We start from the raw sequence: 24,595 nt of genomic DNA, 5'->3' as shown, positions 1-24,595 counted from the left end.
CAACAAAAATATTAGCCTCTTAATCTGAGCATCAGAACATGGAGTTTGGACCTAGTTGTCCAATTTTAACAAATAGACATAGTCTAAAAATAAACTTTGCGCCAAAAATAGCCTGCGGGCCCACTTAGTGAAGGCGACTTCTTTTCACTAAGCTCCATCATCTTGTTGCATTTTCAACAGTGCACTTGTTTAATGTTTTTTTATTTCTTTTGTAGATCTTTTGGTTGATTGTTTAGTTTCATTCAATACCCGTGTTCCCTTATCTGTTTCCTATGATATCAAAACTGATATTTGGTTTCATTCAATGGGATTGTATATCTGTTTCCTATGATATCAAAACTGATATTTGGTTTCATTCAATGGGATTGTAGATATTTGGTTTCATTCAATGGGATTGTAGATTTTTTGGTTGATTGATATTCCCTTGTGATATCAAAACTGATATTTGGTTTCATTCAATGGGATTGTAGATTTTTTGGTTAATTGATATTCCCTTGTGATATCAAGAGTGATATTAGCATCCATTCAATCCCCTTGTTATCATAACTGATATTATGATATTTGGTTTCATTCAATGGGATTGTAGATATTTGGTTTCATTCAATGGGATTGTAGATTTTTTGGTTGATTGATATTCCCTTGTGATATCAAGAGTGATATTAGCATCCATTCAATCCCCTTAGCATCCATTCAATCCCCTTGTTCTCTCGTGGTCTCCTTTTGACATTGTTTGCTACCATTCAATTTCCTTGTTCTCTCGCGATCTTCTTTCGAGATTAGAGCACATTTTCTTAGCAAAATCAATTTTTCTTTCTTATCATAAAAGTAAGTTTTGGTGAGAATAAAGAAATTTGAACGAGTGATCGCTTTATAGAGAGGTATTGACCTAGTCTAGGCAGTCCAATTTCCAGTGTTTCTCTTGCTTTGAATTACGTAGTCTCTGAGATCCTACCAAGAACTTCTAGTGCATTCATAGGCTTTTTACATCTCCGCAAGCTTAAGTCGTGATCTTCTTTCGAGATTAGAGCACATTTTCTTAGCAAAATCATTTTTTCTTTCTTATCATAAAAGTAAGGTTTGGTGAGAATGAAAGAAATTTGAACGAGTGATCGCTTTATAGAGAGGTATTGACCCAGTCTAGGCAGTCCAATTTCCAGTGTTTCTCTTGCTTTGAATTACGTAGTCTCTGAGATCCTACCAAGCACTTCTAGTGAATTCATAGGTTTTTTACATCTCCGCAAGCTTAAGTGGGATTTCATAATATCATTTTAAACCGACATAAAGTGCATTCATAGACTTTTTACATCTCCGCAAGCTTAAGTGGGATTTCATAATATCATTTTAAACCGACATATAGCAACGGTTGGAAACATAACCATGTAGTATTGTAATTTACTTCTGCATTTTCAGTTATGATGGGATCGTTAGGCATCTCGTTATACTTCTGATATTATGAGATAGTTTACTTTTGTTGTTGCTATTTCATCATGAATCTAAGAGTTGATATATTTTAAATTTAACAACAAAGAATCTAACATTGATGCATCAAACTGTATCACGTTTACGATTTTATATGGCTGTCAAGTACCCTATGAAGATTTTATTATTTTTACGTCGAAATCCTTACTCTATGATGGAAGTTTCATTTCTCGTTTCTCCCTACTCCTGTGGTTTTCTTATTTAGCCAAGATTCCGCATTTCCTGCAGCTTCCCATGAATGTCTACCTTAAATTTTCAACCCATAGTGGGCACCATCCATTCCCATTTTCAAAAGCCTGCTTCCTGCAGTTTCCCATTTTCCAGTTTCCGAATCTTGGATAGATTGCTTGAAACTAAACAGTTGTGATATAATCTTGGATAGATTGCTTGAAACTAAACAGTTGTGATATAAAATTATAGAGACACATTACTTTACCCCCACATAACATAAATTATTTCTGACATGATAAATATGATATGCATGTATTTTCATACAAGATCAAGATGGCTTTGACTTTGAGAGCTAGAACCAGAAATCATACAAATATTACAGCACTGCTAAAATATTTCAGTGCGGAAATGTAAATGTACCATGTAAATCATCTATATTGCCTTCACTGGCATGTATGCAAACTGCAACTTCAAGAACCAGATGATTCTGTAGGAACCACAATTTTATGGCTTGCAAATGAGAGGTATACATTCCAGGCAAGAGCAATAACATTGGCTACAAGAACCTGCTCCGTGCACAATGTTATTAAACAAGAGAAATGAGATAAGCATATTTCCATCACTTGCACCCTGGTCTATAACCGCGTAAACAAAATAAAAGGAAAAATATTTCAAACTGGAAAAAAACAGTTCATGTTTTCAATCATCAATATCAATTAACAACACACACCTGAAGTTGCTGTGGAACAACAAGGAAGTTCACGAACTGAAAAGGGATCCAAAGTTTCCAGTTTGCCACTACCGATGCAAACCAATCCTACCATTCATAAAGCAGAGGGAAATCATCTTAAAATTCATAAATAAACTAAAGATGAATATCATGCAGCTTTTGTTCTGTTATTTATAGGCTCTCAGAACATAAAGAAGTAAATAAGAGATATAAAATCACCTGTTGGAGCTTGGGGAGTATTTCTGATGGCCGTCCCTCCAATGTCAGGAGGGAAGCGAAAAACACACCAATAAAGAGAGGAGAAAACAAAAACTGTATATGCAGCCACAATCAAAACGATTTCCTAATATTACAAATGGCCTTCAATAAAATAATAGTCTAGAGACCCATTCAGTTAGTAATATTGTCAGCTCTGGAGGAACATAACAAAGAATAATAAATCAACTGCTACTAGTAATAACAAACCTGCTTACCTGATCAAGCAAAAGACGCAAGCCTGCGCTATATGCTCCAGATCCCGAAACTAGTTTACTTAAAGAAAGATACCTACAAAACCAAGGATTACATGGATATAGTGAACCTGAAAATCTGCATTTCCACTCTGCTTTGCCCCTCGAATAATCCCGTCTTTCCTTGTTTATCTACTTTTTCTTGCTACTGTACTAGATTTTATGGAAACACTCAATAGATACAGGAAGAGTTGAGAAATTATCAAATAGCCAAAAGAACAGATCAGCATCATAGCATATCAATTTCTAGTGCCACATCAATCCAAAAAGAGAAGGGAAATAATTATCAACTCCAAAGGAAGCACTCTGGACTGTTATTGATGGTTCAATAACCCATTTATGGCCAGTTTATATGAAAACATTAAAATCACATCTTCTTCGGCATATATTCTGGGATTGAAACTTTCAGTTAAATGAACGGGAAACATCTGATAAAGCTTTTCCCTGAAGTCACTACATTCTCTAATTATCAATTTTGTTCATTATAACATGCACCCGAGTCTCGACTTGTGTAATTTGTGTGATATAATGACCAACATCAACTTGCGCATGTGAATAAAGTTAGTGTAGGTGTAGTCCCCGCTTCCTTCTCCCTCTCTCCTATCCTTCATCCTGTCCCAAGTTGTTCTCAAGGGAAAATGATGCTAGGGTATTTGACATTAGGTATGGCTTAAGATGAACTTGGTCTAATGTACAAGACATGTGACTTCTAGTGTGTTTCTTTAGTGTTCTTTTGCACTTCATGATGCAATGGTCACCATTATATCTTGCACACAGGTGATTCCATTTGCACACAGGTGATTCCATGGTCTTCATATTCTGGGTATTCATGACATTTTATCCATGTCCTTTCACCTTATTGGTCGATTATCTCTATTTAAAGATCAATCTATTTAAAGATCAAGGAGGGTCATTTGTTAGTGATAGGCACTGGTTGGTGTGATGCTGCATGATGGAGGGAAGAGAATTGTAGATGATGTAGCCCTTCACTCTTCTTTTTGTTGCTTTGTGGATGTTTACGTCTTGGTGTGATGCTGCATGATGAAGGGAACGGCATTGTACAGGATGCAGGCCTTCACTCTTGTTTTTGTTGCTTTGTGGATGTTTTCCTCTCTGAGGGTTTTACCACATAAATCCCATTGCCTATCTTTAATTTGTGTGAGCTATCACTCTTCTTTTTGTTGCTTTGTGGATGTTTTCCTCTCTGAGGGTTTTACCACATAAATCCCATTGCCTATCTTTAATTTGTGTGAGGTATCTCTATCATGCTCGTTCTTTGGTTACCAACCCGTGATTTTAACATGGTATTAGAGCACTTGTGAGGTTAACCCTTCACTCTTCTTTTTGTTGCTTTGTGGATGTTTACCTGTTGGTGTGATGATGCATGATGAAGGGAACGGCATTGTACAGGATGCAGGCCTTCACTCTTGTTTTTGTTGCTTTGTGGATGTTTTCCTCTCTGAGGGTTTTACCACATAAATCCCATTGCCTATCTTTAATTTGTGTGAGTTATCTCTATCATGCTCGTTCTTTGGTTACCAACCCGTGATTTTAACATGGTATTAGAGCACTTGTGAGGTTAACCCCTTTTGTTTTGATTGAAGGTAGCTTGTGATAGATATGAATGCATTTTAAATGCAACTCAAACACTTGCTCATTCTTTATACAATCGGACCTGGTAGTTGTGTTGAGTATTGGAGAGCTTCAATAATATGGATTCAGACCTTTGAGGCTCTTGTTTTTAGATCTTGAAGATCTGAGCCTAATACTCATTTATCACAATATCTGTTGAAATTTGGTACCGGAGGACAGGTGGTTCCCTTAGGCTTTGATCTTTGGCCTAAGGAAAAGTGTTCAAAAGAATTTAATTTTTCTCCTAAAGTAACTTTATAATTTTTATAAAGTTAAATCTAATTTAAAAGTGACTTTAAGTGATAAAGTTACTAAGTCTAATTTTAAAGTGACTTTTATAAAGTCAATGAAAATTTAGAAAGGAAAAGTGACTTTGGAAATAAATGACTAAGTGGGTCTTTATTAAAGTGGAGTGAATTAAAAAAATAAAAAGTGAGATTCAAATAAGCATTTAATCTCAGCCTTAGATCTCAATCTATTTCAGCCATTGGATTTAGGGATCACCCAAAAGTCACTTGGGGTTAGATTAAATGAGGAAAAGGAGGAAAAGGTCATTCATTCTTTCATGAGCAGATTGGGAGAAAGAGAGCAAGAGAGATTTCTGAGCAGGGAGGAGAAGGAGACAGCAGCTTGGCACACATTCCAAGGCAGCAGTTGAGCAGATTTGTACAGCTGGTTTAGCACACAGTGAAAGGCAGATATTGGCATGATTTTCGAGGAGTGGTTTGCACAAAAATCGAGGAGAAGTTTGCTGATTTTTTCTGCACGCAAAACGATGGCCGTACAGCGCATTTATTGCAGTCCGTACATTGCATTTAATGCTGGTCGTACAACAGCATTTAATGCTGAAAGTGGGCACGAAAATCGAGGAGGCCGTACAACATTTATTGCTGTCATGTTCGCTGTAATTTCCAGTTTGCTATGAGGCATGGGAAAAGAGATAAGTTGTAAATTTGTTTGCTGATTTTTTGCTGAATATTTCTCACTGTGAAAAAAGCATTTTCAGAAATAAAGAAGAGCTCTCGAACTGGTTTTCCCCAAGAGTTGTAGGGAGTTTTTCCAGGGTCACATTGACCAAAAATCTCAGTATTTAAATGTGTTTTAATGGTTGTTTATTACTACTGATTTTTATTTCTGCAATTTCCAGCATTCTGTAAAATTTCCAGAAATTGTGTTTTCAGCAATTTTTTTTTTTTTTTTCAGCTTGTTAAATGTATGGTTATGGGAAAGGGCATTTAACTATATGGGAGAAATAAAGAGAAACTGAAAACCGGGGTGGGAAAACAGAAATTTCTACATGGTATCAGAGCTTGAGTGCTGAAGGGCAGTTTGGGACAGCAAAAGAAAAAATTACAGCTGCTGATTTTTCACTCAGAAAATTCCAGCAAGCTGATTTTTTCATAAGCAGCAGTTTTATCTTTACTACAGCAGTGCTATTTTTCAGTTTTAGGACAGCAGGATGTCATTGGGATTGAGGGTGGAGGATAGGCTGGATGGGCATACAAATTACAGCGTTTGGAATGAGAGAATGCAGAGTATCTTTAAGGAGGCAGAACTCTGGGATATCATAGTGCATATCACACAGAACCCTGTTGTTGTGCCTACTGATGCTGCTCAGTTGGCAGCTTATAATAAAAAGAACAACAAAGGTAAGAGGTTGATTCTAGACGGAATCAAAGACCATTGCATTCCTCATGTGAGAGGAAAGAGCAATGCCCATGAGATGTGGACAACATTGTCCAATCTCTACCAGAGTACCAATGAGAACCGGAAGATGGTCCTGAAGAAAAAGCTGAAGAACATTAAGATGGGTAATGATAGTGCAGCTAAATATCTCACAAAGATTACTAATGTGACAGATGAGTTGGCAACAATTGGAGAGGCCATTCCACCCACTGAGTTGGTGCAGATTGCAGTGAATGGCCTCCCCCGTTCATGGTTGAACTTTGCTGATGGGGTTTGTGCACGTAAAACCCTTCTCACATGGCAGAGGTTTTGGGATGATTGCATTCAGACAGAGATCAGGAAATGTCAGCTTGGGGCAGCCAAGCCAGTTGAGCAGGATGAGGATGTAGCACTGGTGGCAGGAGGCAAGAAAGGCAAAGGGAAGAAGCAGGCTTCCACAAGTAGTGGTGGGGGCAAAGGCAAAGGTAAAGGTAAACAGGGTAACACACAGAAGGAATATTCCAAGGTGAAGTGTTGGAATTGTCAAAAGATGGGACACTATGCAGTTGTGTGTCCGGAGTGTGTCCGGAGAAGAAGAAGAAGAAGGGGAAGAACCAAGACGTGGCAGCTTCAGCAGAGATTGAGGACTTTGCAGGTCGTTTTGACCGGGAGTTTGCGTTCACTACGTGTGAGTCCTCTAGTGCAGAATCACCTGCCACACAAGTTCAGAGGGAGCATGTTTTTCCCTTGATTAGCGGAACATCTTCAGGTATCTGGTATGTGGACAGTGGGGCTTCACGTCACATGACAGGAGTCCGTGAGTACTTCTTAGAGCTTTCAGAGAGTGGCAGTGATATAGAGGTAGTACTCGGTGATGACAGAGTTGTTAGAGCAGTCGGGGTGGGGACATTGACATTTCAGAGGGAGTCCAAACCTCCCTTGAAAGTGTCAGATATTCTTTATGTGTCAGGGATGAGGAAGAACCTCATATCCGTCTCAGCTTTGGAGGACAGAGGATATGAGGTACTGTTCAGGGGAGGACAGATGTTGATGTATCCCAGGGGCACTCCAGTTGATTCAGCTAGAGTGATAGGTGTACGCCATGCAAAGGTGTACAAGTTTGCATTCCAGCCCCTTTTGGCATTGAGCAGTAGTACCGACAACAGAGCTAGCAGTTCTGAGCTGTGTGAGATTTGGCACTGCAGGATGGGACATATGTATCATGGAGCCTTGAGGACATTGCAGGAGATCACTACAGGTGTGCCAGATTTCAGTACTGATCACTTTGATACTTGCAGAGGTTGTGCGATGGGCAAGTTTGCCAAATCCCCTTTTCCCAGCAGTGATAACAGAGCGACTGGGATACTTGATTTGATTCATTCTGATGTGAGCAGTCGGATGTCTCATGTTTCCTTGAGTGGATATGAGTATTATGTTTTATTCATTGATGATCACTCTAGGAGGACCTGGATTTATTTTTTGAAGACGAAGAGTGAGGTCTACAAGCAGTTTCAGGAGTTCAGAGCTCTTGTGGAGACACAGACAGGTCGAAAGATCAAGTTCCTGAGGTCGGACAATGGAGGAGAGTACACCTTTGGAGAGTTTGTTGAATATTGTGCGGAGGCAGGCATTAGGAGGGAGTTCATTGTTCCTTACAACCCCCAGCAGAACGGGGTTACAGAGAGGAAGAACAGATCCATCATAGGGGCTGCCAAAGCCATGTTACATGATTAGGGGTTGCCATTGTTCTTGTGGGCAGAGGCCTGCAACACAGCTGTTTACTTGCAGAATAGGAGTCTGCATCGTGCCTTGGGGCACATGACTCCGGAGGAGGCTTTCTCTAGGAAGAAGCCTGATATTGGTCATCTTCATATCTTTGGATGCACTACATACTCCTATATACCCAAGGAGAAGAGGACCAAACTAGAGCCCACCGCAAAGAAGGGTATCTTTGTGGGCTACAATGAGACCTCAAAGGCCTTTCGGATTTACATTCCTGCACAGAGGAGAGTTGTTGTCAGACGGGATGTGAAGTTCGAGGAGGACAAGGCCTTTAGGAGGTCACAGGAGTTAGAGTATCTGGATCAGCCAGACACTCAGCAGCAGTTGAGTCAGTCGCAGGGATCCAGTGGGTAGGGATCAGGAGGATCCGGAGGTACATCTATGAGGATGTCAGGTCCGTCAGTGAGCAGTGGTTTGCCGAGCCAGAGGGGTGGTGCTCCGGGCAACATGCAGAGCAGTTCACTAGGGAGTCCACTGATGGACAGTTCACACGGTACCTCAGCTTCTACAGGTTCAGGTGCAGGCAGAAGGACAGCAGACAGACAGTCAGGAGTTCAGGCTACTGATGGTGATGAGGAGGAGGAGTTTCATTCTCCTATGGGAGAAGCATGCTCAGGGAAGAGAAAGCCCAAGTGGCTTCAGGACACCTTGAGAGATGCCACATCTGTTGCTGAGCCGAAGAGGCCGGTCAGAGAGAGTAGACCACCTGAGAGGTTTTGTAGCTATATGGCAATGGTTACCAGCATCCTTGACTATGAGCCTTCTAGCTATGAGGAGGCAGCTAGCCAGCAGGTCTGGAGAGAGGCCATGCAGGAAGAGTATTCTTCTATCATGAAGAATGATGTTTGGGAGGTGGTGTCGAGGCCTGAGGGCAAATCCGTGGTTACTTCTAGATGGCTTTACAAGGTAAAGCATGCTGCAGATGGTAGCATTGAGAAATTCAAAGCGAGGTTTGTGGCTAGAGGGATCTCCCAGGTAGAGGGAGTTGATTATGAGGAGACCTTCGCTCCCGTGGCTCGATATACTTCGATCCGCTCCATTATATCGATAGCAGCAGAGATGGGTTGGAAGATCCATCAGATGGATGTGAAGACTGCATTTCTCGATGGCTTCATACAGGAGGAGGTGTACATTGAGCACCCACAGGGATTTGAGGTGCATGGGAGGGAGTCCCATGTGTGCAGACTGAAGAAGGCCCTTTATGGCCTGAAGCAAGCTCCCAGAGCTTGGTACTCCAGGATAGATACATATTTGCAGGGGATGAGTTTCACAAAGAGTGAGGCAGATCCGAACCTTTACTTTATTGTGATTGGTGAGGAGCCTCTCATTCTGGTGTTGTATGTGGATGACTTGGTCATTACAGGTGCAGAGAGACTCATAGAGCACTGCAAGAGAGATCTTGCGACGGAGTTTGAGATGAAGGACATCGGCTTGATGCATTACTTTTTGGGCTTGGAGGTGTGGCAGGAGGAGGGGCATTTCTTCCTGGGGCAGGGGAAGTATATTGTGGACATCCTTATTAGATTCCACATGGAGGATTGTAGACCCATGTCGACACCGATGATCACCAACTGGAAGAAGCTTCATGCTTCGGATTCCGAGTTGGTGGATCCCACATTGTACAGGCAGCTGATTGGTTCCTTGATGTATTTGGTCAACACTAGACCAGATATATGTTTTGCAGTCAACACGATGAGTCAGTTTATGTGTGAGCCTAGGAAGGTTCACTAGGTGGCTGCAAAACACATTTTGCGGTACTTGCAGGGGACAGTGGATTATGGTCTGGACTACAGGCAGGGAGATGGGGTGAGATTGGTAGGATACACTGATTCTGATTGGGCAGGTTGTGCTTCTGATAGGAAGAGCACTTCAGGGTGTTGTTTTGGGTTGGGTTCAGCAATAGTGTCATGGTTCAGCCGAAAGCAGCAGTCAGTAGCATTGAGTTCAGCGGAAGCAGAGTATATGGCAACCAGTCTAGATAGTTGTGAGGCTATCTGGCTTCGCAAGATGTTGTTTGGCTTATTTGGTCAGCCGTTGAGACCTTCGGCGATTTACTGTGATAACCAGAGTTGCATTAAACTCACGGAGACCAGTATTTCATGACAGGTCAAAGCATATCGAGATCAGATATCATTTCATCAGAGACTATGTTCAGAAGGGAGCTGTGAAGCTTGAGTATATTTCAACTGATGAACAGGTTGCAGATATTCTTACCAAAGCCTTACCACGGGGCAAGCATGTCTACTTCAGAGACAAGATGGGTGTGGTGAGGAACACCTTCCTCGGTAAGAGGGAGTGTTGAAATTTGGTACCGGAGGACAGGTGGTTCCCTTAGGCTTTGATCTTTGGCCTAGGGAAAAGTGTCCAAAAGAATTTAATTTTTCTCCTAAAGTAACTTTATAATTTTTATAAACTTAAATCTAATTTAAAAGTGACTTTAAGTGATAAAGTTACTAAGTCTAATTTTAAAGTGACTTTTATAAAGTCAATGAAAAATTAGAAAGGAAAAGTGACTTTGGAAATAAATAACTAAGTGGGTCTTTATTAAAGTGGGGTGAATTAAAAAATAAAAAGTGAGATTCAAATGAGCATTTAATCTCAACCTTAGATCTCAATCTATTTCAGCCATTGGATTTAGGGATCACCCAAAAGTCACTTGGATGACCCAAAAGTCACTTGGAGTTAGATTAAATGAGGAAAGGAGGAAAAGGTCATTCATTCTTTCATGAGCAGATTGGGAGAAGGAGAGCAAGAGAGCAAGAGAGATTTCTGAGCAGGGAGGAGAAGGAGACAGCAGCTTGGCACACATTCCAAGGCAACAGTTGAGCAGATTTTTACAGCTGGTTCAGCACACAGTGAAAGGCAGATTTTGGCACAATTTTCGAGTGGTTTGCACAAAAATCGAGGAGCAGTTTGCTGATTTTTTTGCACACAAAACGAGAGCCGTACAGCGCATTTATTGCAGTCCATACAGCGCATTTAATGCTGGCCGTACAGCAGCATTTAATGCTGAAAGTGGGCACGAAAATCGAGGAGGCCGTACAACATTTATTGTTGTCCTGTTTGCTGTAATTTCCAGTTTGCTGTGAGGCATGGGAAAAGAGATAAGTTGTAAATTTGCTTGCTGATTTTTTGCTGAATATTTCTCACTGTGAAAAAGGCATTTTCAGAAATAAAGAAGAGCTCTCGAACTGGTTTTCCCCAAGAGTTGTAGGCGGTTTTTCCAAGGTCACATTGACCAAAAATCTCAGTGTTTAAATGTGTTTTAATGGCTGTTTATTACTGCTGATTTTTATTTCTGCAATTTCCAGCATTCTATAAAATTTCCAGAATTTGTGTTTTCAGCAAATTTATTTTTTCCAACTTGTTAAATGTATGTTATGGGAAAGGGCATTTAACTATATGGGAGAAATAAGGAGAAACTGAAAACCGGGGTGGGAAAACAGAAATTTCTACAATATACATGCATCATGAAGGAATTTGAAGTGTTCCATTGCGTCCGGAGCCTTTAAGTCAAACCTGAATTTCATTTCATCGAGAAAGGCCTTCATTTGCCTCAAATCTGAAAATTTCCATCATGGTCCTCCATTTGAATAGGCATAAACGAACTTAGTTTTGTTCATTTGACTATTAATGTTAAAATTTAATATATGCATTGCTTTGATACAAAAAAGGGCAAGTTGCGCATGTAGCATCCACAAACCATAAACTGAAACCAAAGATTATATGGACTGGCTTAGGCCAAAGTACCCACGAATCAGAGGTTGAAAGTCAAAAACAAGGACTAGAAAATGCCAAAACACCCAAAATCAGAAAGTCATATGAAGTTTGGAGGCAACCAAAACAGTACATAAGAGGCACAAGCCCAAGCAGAACGTACTAAGACATGACCAAACCAACAGAAAGAGGTTGATCGTGGTCATCCAAGCGGGACCCAACCAAATATCGAGAGATTGGAGTCAGCAGTCTATATAAGGTCCCAACCATCACCAAGCAGCATTTGGGTCTGTTGTCACCCAAATTGTACAGGTGATCGCAGCAACGACTCAGGGCGGGGGCTGTCACTTTGGTCCCTACCCCCTTTGTTCTAGTTGTCTAAGACATGACCAAACCAACAGAACGAGGTTGATCATGGTCATCCGAGCAGGACCCAACCAAATATCGAGAGATTGGAGTCAACAGTCTATATAAGGTCCCAACCATCACCAAGCAGTTTTTGGGACTATTGTCACCCAAATTGTACAGGTGATGGCAGCAACGACTCAGGGCGGGGGCTATCACTCTGATCTCGCCCTCCCTGTTCTAGTTGTCTCCTACAACAGGCTAGGGGGGGTAGTCCTTATGAAATGAGAGACTTGTCGGGTACTAACTAGTCCGGGAGACACAATTGAATGGCCTAGCAACTTGGTAAATGATGATTTAGCAAGCTTAATTATTAGCACAATTAGATTAAATTATTTGAGAGACCAGTGCCTTATGGAGTCAAAATTACTTGCTTAATATAAATTGATTACCAAGTTACCAAATGAATAGTTTTAGCTTAGGATGCACACTATCCTATACGAAATGCAACACCCAGATCTATGTGAAGTGCGAAGTCTTGGTTAATTTTAAGTTAAATGCCTACTTATGTGAGTCCTTTATCTCAGATGTTTTAAAAGATAGCAAAGGCTATTTTACGATACCTCCCTTGGAATTCTACACACCCGATGCCTCCAACGCTGTAGAGACCGTGGCTCCAATGACTACAAGGTCACTGTGTTAACCACAAGAGAGGGTCTAGATTTCGCATGCTAGATGGGAAAGGTGGTCCTAGATTCTTTCAACCAAGCTTATGCTTGGAGGTAAGTTAATTAATGCAAGGCTAGTCCTGAAATGCAAGTGCAAGATGAGTGATTACTTTAGGTGAGATTGTTAAGTTTTTAAGTATTTAAAAGTGAATTATCCAAGTAGCAATATTCAATTAAGAGCAAAGGAAGTACTTTAGCGATTATAGCAACAATCTTCACCAAAAGTAGTGCTAAATGTTCGCAAGCCAGATGAAAAAGGTGGTCCTAGATTCTTTCAACCAAGCTTATGCTTGGAGGTAAGTTAATTAATGCAAGGCTAGTCCTGAAATGCAAGTGCAAGATGAGTGATTACTTTAGGTGAGATTGTTAACTGTTTCAAGTATTTAAAAGTGAATTATCCAAGTAGCAATATTCAATTAAGAGCAAAGGAAGTACTTTAGCTATTAGAGCAACAATCTTCACCAAAAGTAGTGCTAAATGAACCAAATAGATGGTGTCAGAAAATGTTATGTGAAAGCAATTTCAAAATTAATTAGCAATCCCACAATGGAAAAATATCATAAACGCATAAATCCAATGCTTCTCTTAATGAGATAAGAATGTCAAATAGACAGTGATAATCTTTCAACACAATAGGCAATTTCTTGAGATTACTTTGATGCCAAAATTGCTCTTATCACAATATGATAATTGATTAGGTGCTTTAAGAGTGAATTGATTTGCAAGGTTATAAATGCAGATGTGATGCTCACTTGCAATCACAATTTTAGTGTTCTTATTACAAATATAAACTCGCAAGAAATGCTTATTCCGCAATAACAATGAAGAGCAATGTAACTATCTATTGCAAGGTTATAAATGCAGACGTGAAGCTCACTTGCAATCACAATTTTAGTGCTCTTATTACAAATATAAACTCGCAAGAAATGCTTATTCCGCAATAACAATGAAGAGCAATGTAACTATCTATCCAATATCTAACGATAACAATGATAGGTAAGAATTCCTTTAAGACCAATATCATAACAATCTTAGCTATCCAATATATCAATGCCTTTCAATGTCAATGAGAGAAAGAGAGCATAACATTCATAAGAATGATAGGTAAGAATTCCTTTAAGACCAATATCATAACAATCTTAGCTATCCAATCTATCAATGCCTTTCAATGTCAATGTGAGAGAGAGCGTAACATTCAACAATAATATTACTCTTTAGATGTTAATGACAATTGAGAGAGTAAGATATGCTAATTCAATCAAGAATGCCAATTGACTTTAGAGCACTTATCTTGTTAGTTAGATGAGGATGCAAACAGTGAATGCTTGAGTGCAAAGTGCAATGGATGCAAGAGATGGCAGCCAAGAAGATGATCACAACAGTCCTCTCAAAACACAAGATACACCAAGAAATGAACTAACCCCACAGTGCAAACGCCTCACAAATGAGATGGCATGATGGTTAATTAATTCTTATACCACTGTCAAGCTTATGATCAAACCTTAAGATGCAGATATCAGAGCTCCGATTAAGTTTTAACATAACAGTCCCTCAAAATATCACAACGGATGCCAAGCAAATGCAAGCCCAACCATAAAAATGATTTACGAATGATAAGAGATGACTGCAAACTACTTATTAGGCCATGTTATGTATTTTTTCTACTGCTGTAGGTGACTTAGTATGACTGTAGGTGATTATATCAGACCTTGAAATTCAACCACAGTCATCCAAATTTTACTTATATGCAACCAATAGAACCACAAGATAAATGTTTATTGCCTTAAGTGAATTGTTAATGAGTTTATGATTATTTTAGAAGTGTTTAGGCCTTTAACCTACCACTGTCAACAATATGCTTCATAATTATATATGAAACAATGATGAGGCAAAAAGAGAGTTAGAGGGCAAACCACTAGGCCTAATGGCCTTGTTTGATGGCTAGTTTGTTTGTGAAACTCTCCCAAAGAGATTGCCCACCTGCAACCACCAAAATTAGCTCCAAAACAACTTGATACCCCTGCAAAACAAATTGTTAGACAAAATACCAATGCTAACCAAGAGATGAAGGTTATATGGCAAACGTGGAGTGGCTGGGCCTAGGCAGGGCAAACGATAGGGAGATGAAGGTGATATGGCAAAGGCGGAGAGGCTAGGGCTAGGCGAGGGGGCAAACGATAGGGATAGAAAGGCAAGTGATCAAGCTAGGAGGCCAAGAAAGGGCAACGATGAGGGCAAGAAGGCCTAATGAGGCCACGACAAAGGGAAGGAAGGCCTTTGAGGCCACGGCAAGGCAGAAGAGGCCCTATAAAGGCTATCGTAAGGGATTCAAGGCCCTAAGGGTCTACGGCTACTAGGATGAGGCCCTAAAAGGGCTGACATCCAAGGAAAAGGCCCTCTAGGGCTGACGTCTAGGAGGAAAATGGGTTGTGGCTCACGGGTTAGGGCCTAGAAAGTCCTACGGCAAGAGGAAACAAGGGCAGCGGCTCACACAAATGAGGAAAAGGGGTTGCGGCTAGGGTTTATAGGCCCCAAAAATACTTTAAATACCTACAACACCAAAATATTTAACCCAAAATGCCCAAAAAGTCACCACAAAATACCAAAATTCACCTCTTTAAGGCCAACGTCTTCCTTTCTTGCTTGAGCGTTGAGGTTGGAGGAGGGCTAGAGGCTAGATCTTGCCTTCCTAGGCCTAGATCTGCCTCGAGAAACCCAACGATTTTCCTCATAAGGTTGGACGTCTTGTTTGGAAGTGAAAACCCTTCAAACCCTAGCTTTGGGGCTAGATCCTCCACAGAAAAATTGATTCTCTTCTCTTTGATGGCTTGAGGATTCAACTGCACAAATGAATAGAAAGAATTCCCAAAACCCCAATATATACAAAAAATTCAAACATCCCAAAACTCCAAGTGCTACAAAATTAAAACAAGGGCTAGATTAATTAGCAAGTTAGATCTTTGTAGCCCAGGATCAAATAAATTTTTGAGAATTTTTTAAATAAATTTCATGGATGAATAATTTCGAAAAATAGACCAGCCAAAACCATCCTGCAAAATAATTTGTCACAATCAAAGCTTAGAGCCCAAACAAGGTTGGCCCTTCCCCACAATCTGTGAACTTGGAGCTCAAGGGTTAGCGTACCTGTAAATCTCTATTCAATCTTAAAGATAATTGTTAGAACATATGGTGAACCAGATCCCCTAAGATAACTCGTACCAATAGAATGTTCTTATCACCGACAAATGAAATAGCAATTGTAATATTCAGCACAATATAGAGTATAAACACATAAACTAGCACATAACCACAGATCAGTAGACAGAAGAACACCATGAACTGAAACCCCAAAGTCTTTCTATTATGAGAAAAATAATTCTAGCAAAGCCACAGCTCAGCACATCAATAGAACATTACCTCATCCTTTTACCCACCGTTTTGTGGATGATATCCCTAGGAGATAATTTTTCTCCAACATGGTCCTCAGTCGGCAGCTAGAAAGCCCCCTGCAACCACTAGCTAGATCATTGTGCCATTTCTCCGCCACCTAAGCAAGCCATGTGGTCCCTCACCCATCTTCCATGATCATATGTTTGAAGGTGGACCTTTCGAACCTAAAGGTATGCCTTGTCATTTGGTAATTAAGTATTGTAGTTTTCTTATAATGGACATTTCTGGGCATGGATTAATGGGGGAATTTGGCGAAAAGAATGGACTAGGTCTGTGCTCTTGTCCCCTGGACCCCTTTTGGACATTAATCTTGGATTCTAGTCCTGTGGGATCTCTTTTACTGACCATTTGGCTTTAGGGGTGGTATTTCATGGGAAACCCCGATTTTAGTTGCATGGTCTCGCTCCCTCATCTGCATATATTACCCCCTTTCCACTCATTATTACCCCATTTATCATTTCTCCCACCTAGGTCCACATTCCTCCACTAGGTCCACAAAGGGTTGGCTCGCCCCTTCCCCTTGCCCACCCACACCTTGGGTCAGGCCGGGAATGATGCCTAGAGGTTGATGCAGCTAAAAAGAAAGACAAAAGCATATTTGGCCACATTCAACAAGTAAATGTACCACAAAATGCAAAAGATGGTCAAGACAAACACATTTAGCACGTGGGAAAAAGCCAATACATGAGCTCTACCCCATTATCATGGCCATCACCCTGGTTCCTACAAGTTCTATGACCCTCCTTCATCATATAGGAACCCATGATTGTTCCAAACCCTAGTGGAAAATGAACCACCCTACCTTAAAAGGAGTATTCGCTGCTATATCTTAGGCATCATGCTCTTACCCCTTGAGCCCCGAGTAGTTAATCAAAGAAAATCGTAAAAATGCAAAAGGCATATAAATAAGGGTGGAAACATTAAGGACGGAGCACCACATGTACCACGATTGCTCCCTCCTATACATTATAAACCCAAGTGTGGGCTTCCCTTTTATTAGCTACCCTTGTACATCAGCATATGGCTCAGGGCTGCCCTTCTCATCCCCTACTTCATTCACCTATCTGTCACATGCCACCACCTTTTGAAGGATGTACCTTGAACATATTATCCCCTTTGGAATTAAAAACCACCTAACAGGATACTTGGTTAACTCCATTTGGAGTTAGGAGACATTAGCGCATCCCGAAGCCCATTATGGAAGGGCAAGCCATTATGAAGTCTCCGCCTGTGGTCCATGGTTGGTAAACTCATTTACTCAATTTCTCTAATGACTTCTTGTACTGGAAGGCTAGGGGACACATTAGATCTTATGTAGAACTACAGATGGTCTCCATCTTGGGTTTGGTCTCCCTATACGAGGTCCTAATCCTCTAGAGGGCTACATTGGCACATGTAGGGTGTGTGTTGAGAGCCATGGGCCTCCACAGCAGTAGACAGCGTTCCATGGATCCCTGAGGATGGTCAGAGATGCTCGAGATACTCCTATTGGATGAGAAAGATGCACATAGTTCACCTTTGCCCAGCCAGCCCAACAGATGTACCATGCACTTAACAGCAGACAAAGGACTTGTAGGATGATGTGGCATCCCCTACACCATCATCAGATCCCTTACAGATGATCTACAGGTATCTTCGACAAATTTGGAGACCCATGAAGTTATTATTGTGCCCCCGCACCCATTGGGAGCACCACAGGTTTATTGTTTGGAGAACAAGGGGCCAACCCCTTGTCCATCACTTTTGAGGGTTGTACTCTTCATTATGGCACCCATGGACCTCATCAGGCCTCATAAAGGGCTCTACAACATCTATTATTCATCATTTGACCTCTTCTCTTTGACCTAGATGGATAGCGAAGTGGTCTTGAGGCTAAGGCACTGATCTACCAAGAGGTGATCACCTAAAATCAACTCTTTTTCACCTTTTCCTAGGTCAAGCCAAGTTGGGTCATCTAGGGCATCATTTTCCTGACAAAATAGCCCTCCAAAAAGTTCGATCTCCAAGCTTCTCCTGCATTGGTGTATCCTCGAGGCCTCCTCCAATTTTGAAGCCATTTCGACAATGGAGTTGTGAGAAAAGCCAAGCCCTAGCTTCGATATCAAGTTTTGCCCTAGTATCCGCAAGGCTAGTGCCTCATAGGATCAATTCAACACCTTTGAGTGAATATTCTTTCTTTGATCCTTCCCCGCACCTTGTCTAGGTTAAGAACATCATTGGTTGCTAAACTCTTGCCTCCAAAGTCCACTTGGTCCCATGTGATCCTGTTCCTTTGAAAAGACAATTCTCCAAGAACCATCTAGGATACCAATTTCAACGAGGATTCTAGGGATTGGGAAACTCTTTCACAAATCATATCCCCTAAACCTAACCCTCAAAATCCTCTCGTTCCTCCCCTAGAAGATATTGTTCCTTGCTTACAAAGGAAGCAAGCTCTATCCTTCAACCTCTTTTGGAAAGGGATCATTTGGGTCACTCCACATCCACTCATTAATTTATCCTCCATTGGTGACTCTGAAATATACCGGGTCTCCTCCAATCGGTAAAAGTCCGTAAATAGTAGGGAGCCTTAACTGAGGTGACAGTGGGTTGAGTCTCCATGTGCTTCCCTTTGTCTAGCATTTTCCCTTTAGGGATCCCTTTTAGGTCTCCTGCTAGTTTGAGCGGTGACACACCCAAGATCAGATGATTCAATAGAAGCAAGATAGCTTCTTTATATAGAGAGAACCCCTCAAGTGGAAAATAACGGCTAGTTGGCTTGATCCTTGTCAAAATAATCTCGACCATTGAAAAATAATTTGATCTTTCTTTTAATGTCCACTGTCGGATTTTTATTTTTGAGGAAAAATTCGAATCTCTTAAAAACCATATTTTATTAATCCAAAAATTAATATTTTTTATTGATTTCCTCAAAAATTCGAGTGACTTAACCACCAAGGTCCAAGGGCTCAAATTTTCTTAAAATATCCACTTTTCCCTTGGTGGAGGACCTCCAAAAATTGATTCATTTTTGACCCACGATATTTTATTATTTTCCACTTGGAGAGATTAATTTCTCTATAATTATTTTTTGACTCAAAATTAATTAATTTTCTAGCTTAGGATTTTGATTTGATTTTGCCAGTGACTCTAGAGGAGATTTAATTATTTTTCCACCCTCAAATATATTAGCCATGGTGTATGATTGCGAGGGACCATGCACTAAAATATTTTTAAATCAAAATACTACAATTAATTCAACTCTTTGAAGGAGAAATACACATTTAGACCAAACCCTGAAGACATTATCCAATTTTGCGACACAATATGATCTAGTATGAAACCAAGTGTGCTTGTAATAAAATAATTTAGCCATGGTGTTCTAATTATGAAGGTCTATGCACTAAAATTATTCCACTAGGTGAGCCATTAGGGGAAGGTGAGCCACTCACCCTTTGGTCGCTCATAGCTCCAAGAAGTACCCCAAGCCCCCAGGAGCTCCTAGAGCTCAGCGTCCAACTCATATGCGACCCTCATGGTCGTTCCACGACTCCAAGTCTCTCTCGGAAGGTTAAGAATTTGACCTTCCACAAAGACTTCGTGAGAATGTCTACGACCTTCTCATCCGTCCTGATGTGTTGGAGCCTTATTGCTCCCTGTTGTACCATATCCCGAATAAAGTGGTCCCTGATATCAATGTGCTTGGAGAGGTCATGGAACACAAGATTCTCTGATAAGTGAATCCCTCTCTGGTTTTCGCAGAAGATCACACGTGGTATCTAGCACATGCTCAAATAGCTCAATGAAGAGCTCCCTCAACCAAACAGCTTCACAACAGGACATACTCGCAACAATGTATTCAGCCTCAGCAATGCTTAAAGCAACCGCTTTCTACTTCCTGCTCATCCATGATATTGAAGTAGACCCAAAAAAGAAGCAACACCCAAACGTGCTCTTACAATCCACCACATTGCCAGCCCAGTTAGCGTCTAAATATCCATGAAGCCTCAAGTTCCTGGCAGTGCATCTCAGTCCATAATGGATTGTGCCTCAGAGATATCTGAAGAGATTCTTAGCAACAATCCAATGACTCAATGTGTTCACAACAAAGTATATGTCAGGACAAGAGTTTACCAAGAACATCAAGGCCCCCACAAGTTGACGATACTCAGAAGGGTTCGCTAATTTGGGCCCAACAACACTTCCACATAGCTTCTTGAACTTGAGTTACATCAGAGTAGACACAGACTTGCAATCCACCATCCCACATCTCTCAAGCAGCTTCACAATGTATTTTCATTGAGAAAGGAAAATCTCACCTAGATTTTGCCAGACCTCCAACCCTAAAAAATAGTGCATTAGCCTTAGGTCCTTTATCTCGAACTCGGAAGCCAACTCCCTCTTGCATTGATAAATGAGAGGGTCATCACCTATCAAAAAGAGATCATCCACATAAAGAACCAGGATGAGAGGCTTGTCCTTTCCAACCTTGAAGTATAGGCTCGGGTCAGCATCGCTTCTTGTAAATCCCAGCGTCATAAGATAGCTAGCAATCCTCTTATACCAAGCCGTAGGGTCTTGCTTCAACCCTGTTGTCGCATAGATTATCACGACAACGCTCAGACCGGGGGCTGTCACCCTGATCCCCGATCTCTCCGTTTAAGCCTTCTCCCGCGGCTAAGGGGGGTAGACCCTATAGGATGAATGAAGACCAACTGTGGACCAGTTGGGTTGGGAGACAGAACAAGGCGATTTAGCACTTGATTGATTTAGAAATTAATGTACCAGTGCCTTATGGAGTTAATGATTAAATGATTACTTATTTAATGTTGCAGAAGTATAAACCATGTAAAACAATCATTTATCATCGAAATATCCCAGGCGACGCAAGACGCACAATGCTTTAATAATGATCCAACAATTAAATTTCTAAAGATTTAATGCTATAAACAACCATGAAATTTAAATGCTGACCAGATTTCAAATAATTAATCTTCAGATATGAACATTTTAAGCACATTTAACTTCAGCACAACAAAAAAAAGACCTTAAAAAGAATTTCCAATTTTTAATTAGCCTTTTTCAAAAATTTTAATTTTTATATATTTTTTAATAAAATTTAAAAAAAAAATAAACAAAACTAAAATCTTAAATAAAATCTAAGTCTAAAGATTACTTTTCTATGTTTTTGAGAATTATATATATATATATATATATATATATAATAAAACAAAACTAACTGCTAAACTAAAAAAAAATGAAACTCAATTTTTTTTTTTAGTATATATATATATATAAGAAAGAAACAACTCTCAGGCCAAGCAGGGAGAAAGCCCTGCCCAACAACAAAAAGTGAACTCGACAACCCTTCAAGCATCAACAGTTATGAGGATTCGAATACCGCACAAAATAAATCTTCATTTAACAGCAAAACAGATCTCCTAGACCAAACTTCTTCTCCAACTACCTTCAAAAGGACGAACACAATAGATTGCGAAGCTAAGACACCAATGTCCCAAGAACCAGAAGAGATGAAGGAGATGCAAGATAAAGGAAGTTGGAAGACCGTAGAGAAAAAAAAGAAAGCTACAACACCAATCTCGCCAAGAAAGACGAGGAGCCAGTTAATTAAAAACTAAGAAAATTTTAGGTCCGATAGACCAATTTGGACTCAGTGGACGTTAACCACCACCACCATCATCATCATCATATATATATAACTAAAATTAAAATCTAAACTAAAACTAAAGTAAACAAAACTTAAAATTATTAAAATCTAATCTAAATTTAACACCTAAATCGATTCTAAATTATTTCTTTTTTTTTCTTTTTTTTTAATTATTGAAGTCCTAAATTAAAAATTAATGAAACAAAAATTGTTGAAATCCTAAATTAAAAATTAATGAAACAAAAAACATACATGCGTAACCCCAAATAAAATAAACAAATAAAACTAAAACTAAACAAAACTTAAATACAATTCTAAATAGAACGAATTAAAGCAAAATTCAAACTATAATTTACATTGAATGAAATTTAACCAAAATAAAATAAAAAAGAAATCAAACCTAAATCTAAACCTACCAAAATCTAAACTTACCATACATATGCATTTAAATTAAACGTGAGTTTCTTGTGCCGTAATGTGTGCAGGTTCTCTACGAGCTAAGCGTGGAAATGACACAGGAATAACAGCGTTTTGAGTTCTATTTGCTGCATAAACACAAGAAGGAACCCACGTTTGTCTTGCTGTTTGCAGGTTTTAGCAGCGTGGGGCAATTCAACGTAGAAACACAAGAAGGAAACCCACGTTTGTCTTGCTGTTTGCGGGTTTTTGCTTGCAGGTTTAAGAGGAGAAGGATGCGTGCGGATTTGGCAGGGATCAACAACGGATTGAAGGCAGCGTGCTGATGAGGGAAACAATGGAAGCAACGTGGAAGAATGGCCAGCTCGATGGTGGAAACAAGAAATTACGTCGAGGAGAGCAACAGCATGAGAAAAGAGTTGAAGCTGCGGATGGAGATAAGGATTTGCTAGATGCCGGCAACAAAATAAGAGTGGATGTATGATCTGACAGTGAAAACTGTGTGGAAAGATAGAGGGAGCGTACAATGATGGAAAAACGCTGAAGCTGCCAGAGGGAAATGACAGCTGCTGCGTGGAGGATGAGGACTGATTGGCTTTGTACAGCAGCGTAGATAGAAAAGAGCTGATTGCCACAGGATAGCACGCTGAGCGGAAGGATTGACAGAGGTCCGAGGTGCAGATTTGGTTTGCAGATCCGTGGGGCTGTGTGATTTTACACAGCATTAAAAAAATAAATAAATAAATAATAATTCGAAATTTTTCAGTAAAATGAAACCCTGAGCAGTAGACAGCTCTGATAAACCCTCAAATTTCCTCAAAAGATTTGAGAATCCGTTAAATATTATCCCTGCTGGAAACCCTGAAAAACTTTTAAAGTCTATACCTGCAGCCTGCAATGGCAAAAACACAAAACCCAGAAGTAAAATGTGCCCAAAAAAAAAACTGAAAACCCTAAAAACAGCTAAAAATTTACAGTATTTACAGATTTTCGACTCTTTATCAGCCAGATTTGTCAATAATCCACAGCAATATTTTTAGAATATAAGTTTAATGTGAGATACTTCAGAAAACCCTGCATGCATTCATAAAAAATTTCAGATGATAAGCCCGGAATTAAAACTAGCTGTGTTCTTTCAGAAAACGCAATCCGGGAGTTGGCTGGTTCATCCGAGAACTTCCCTTAACGCCTGGTAAACTCAAAACTAAGATTTCCTGCACAGCTTAGAATCAACCATTAACATAGAGGGAAAAAACAATTGTGAAATCCAGATCAAATGGAGATACCTGCATTATATTTCAGGATCTAAACTATCATTCAAACCCTAGAGATCGAACAAGATACCTGTGCCTGAATCAATCTTCATCAAGCTAAGATGAATAGCTGAAAATAAAATTATGCAGAAAATTAAAACATCTTACATCATTTCGAGAAGAGTAACACCAGCAAGATTTCAACCCCAAAGTCTTTCCTTATTGCACAAAAATGACTACAAGAGAGCTTTCTTTAGCACCAGACTCTCAGATCTAATCTCATCTCAAATGACCCCTAGCACCCTATTTAAAGGAAAAACTCCCAACAGTTTGTTCGAGTGATCCATGTCAAACTAATCTCGATCGTCGATGAGGATCAAGATTTATTTTAATCTCATCTGTCGAATTTTTAAATGCATTTTAATAATATTAAACAATTAAAATTCTGCATTTATTTACTCAAAATTTTGACTTATTATTATTTTATTATTTTATTTTATTTTTCAAGTTTTTAATTTATTTTTATTTTTATTTTTAATTCTTTATATATATTTTTTAATTTTTTAATTTATATTTTTTATTTTATTTTTATTTTTTTTGTTTTTTTTTAAATGGATCCTTGAATTTAGCCTTTGGAAAAATCACCTAGGACCTAGGACTTAGGACTTATGAGGGGATTAAAACATTTTCTAACCCTCAAGACACTTTACATCATGACTTTTACAATTTTACATTTCAAGGGGGAAAACCCATTTGACATAGACCCTCATAGACCACCCAGTTCTGCGACAACTATAATCTAGCAAATCAACGCACTAGGATTCCCCTAAGATTCTAATGACAAAATTCATTCCGGCTTTGGGGTTAGGCTGAAGGAAAACTCTGCTGATCATGGACCGGTGAGACAAAAAACCTTCCGGAATGTAGATTATCACTAGAAAATTAGGTCCACCTAGGCAATTTACATACATGACAACTCTGCTAAGATTATTTACAATTTACACATGCAGACTGGGTTTACAAAACAATATGATCGGGCTGATGATGATAGGCACGGACACGTTGCTCAA

The 24,595-nt window shown here is 39.7% G+C and overlaps 1 protein-coding gene across 4 annotated transcripts in view; it reads right to left on the bottom strand.

The window, feature by feature from the left end:
* Positions 1 to 1,922: 1,922 nt before the first annotated feature.
* The window catches only part of LOC149163435 (Peroxisomal membrane 22 kDa (Mpv17/PMP22) family protein), a 152,309-nt gene continuing 129,636 nt past the window's right edge, over positions 1,923 to 24,595 (bottom strand). For 3 of the 4 annotated variants that reach the window (XM_089431710.1, XM_089431711.1, XM_089431709.1), the window contains 4 exons: positions 2,854 to 2,926; positions 2,600 to 2,692; positions 2,381 to 2,467; positions 1,923 to 2,216 (listed from right to left, as the gene is read on the bottom strand). In XM_089431710.1, the coding sequence (XP_089287836.1) occupies positions 2,121 to 2,216; positions 2,381 to 2,467; positions 2,600 to 2,692; positions 2,854 to 2,926 (349 nt within the window). In that variant the 3' untranslated portion in view covers positions 1,923 to 2,120. The remainder of the gene's footprint in view (positions 2,217 to 2,380; positions 2,468 to 2,599; positions 2,693 to 2,853; positions 2,927 to 24,595) is intronic. The other variant, XM_089431712.1, reaches the window with a different exon arrangement.

Source organism: Pinus tabuliformis, chromosome 5_1, assembly GCF_031772625.1.
Source record: "Pinus tabuliformis cultivar Carrire ecotype Pingquan chromosome 5_1, CPIR1, whole genome shotgun sequence".
Lineage (NCBI taxonomy): Eukaryota > Viridiplantae > Streptophyta > Pinopsida > Pinales > Pinaceae > Pinus > Pinus tabuliformis.
The sequence above is the reverse complement of the archived record's forward strand: the minus strand, read 5'-3'. Positions and strand labels throughout refer to the sequence as shown.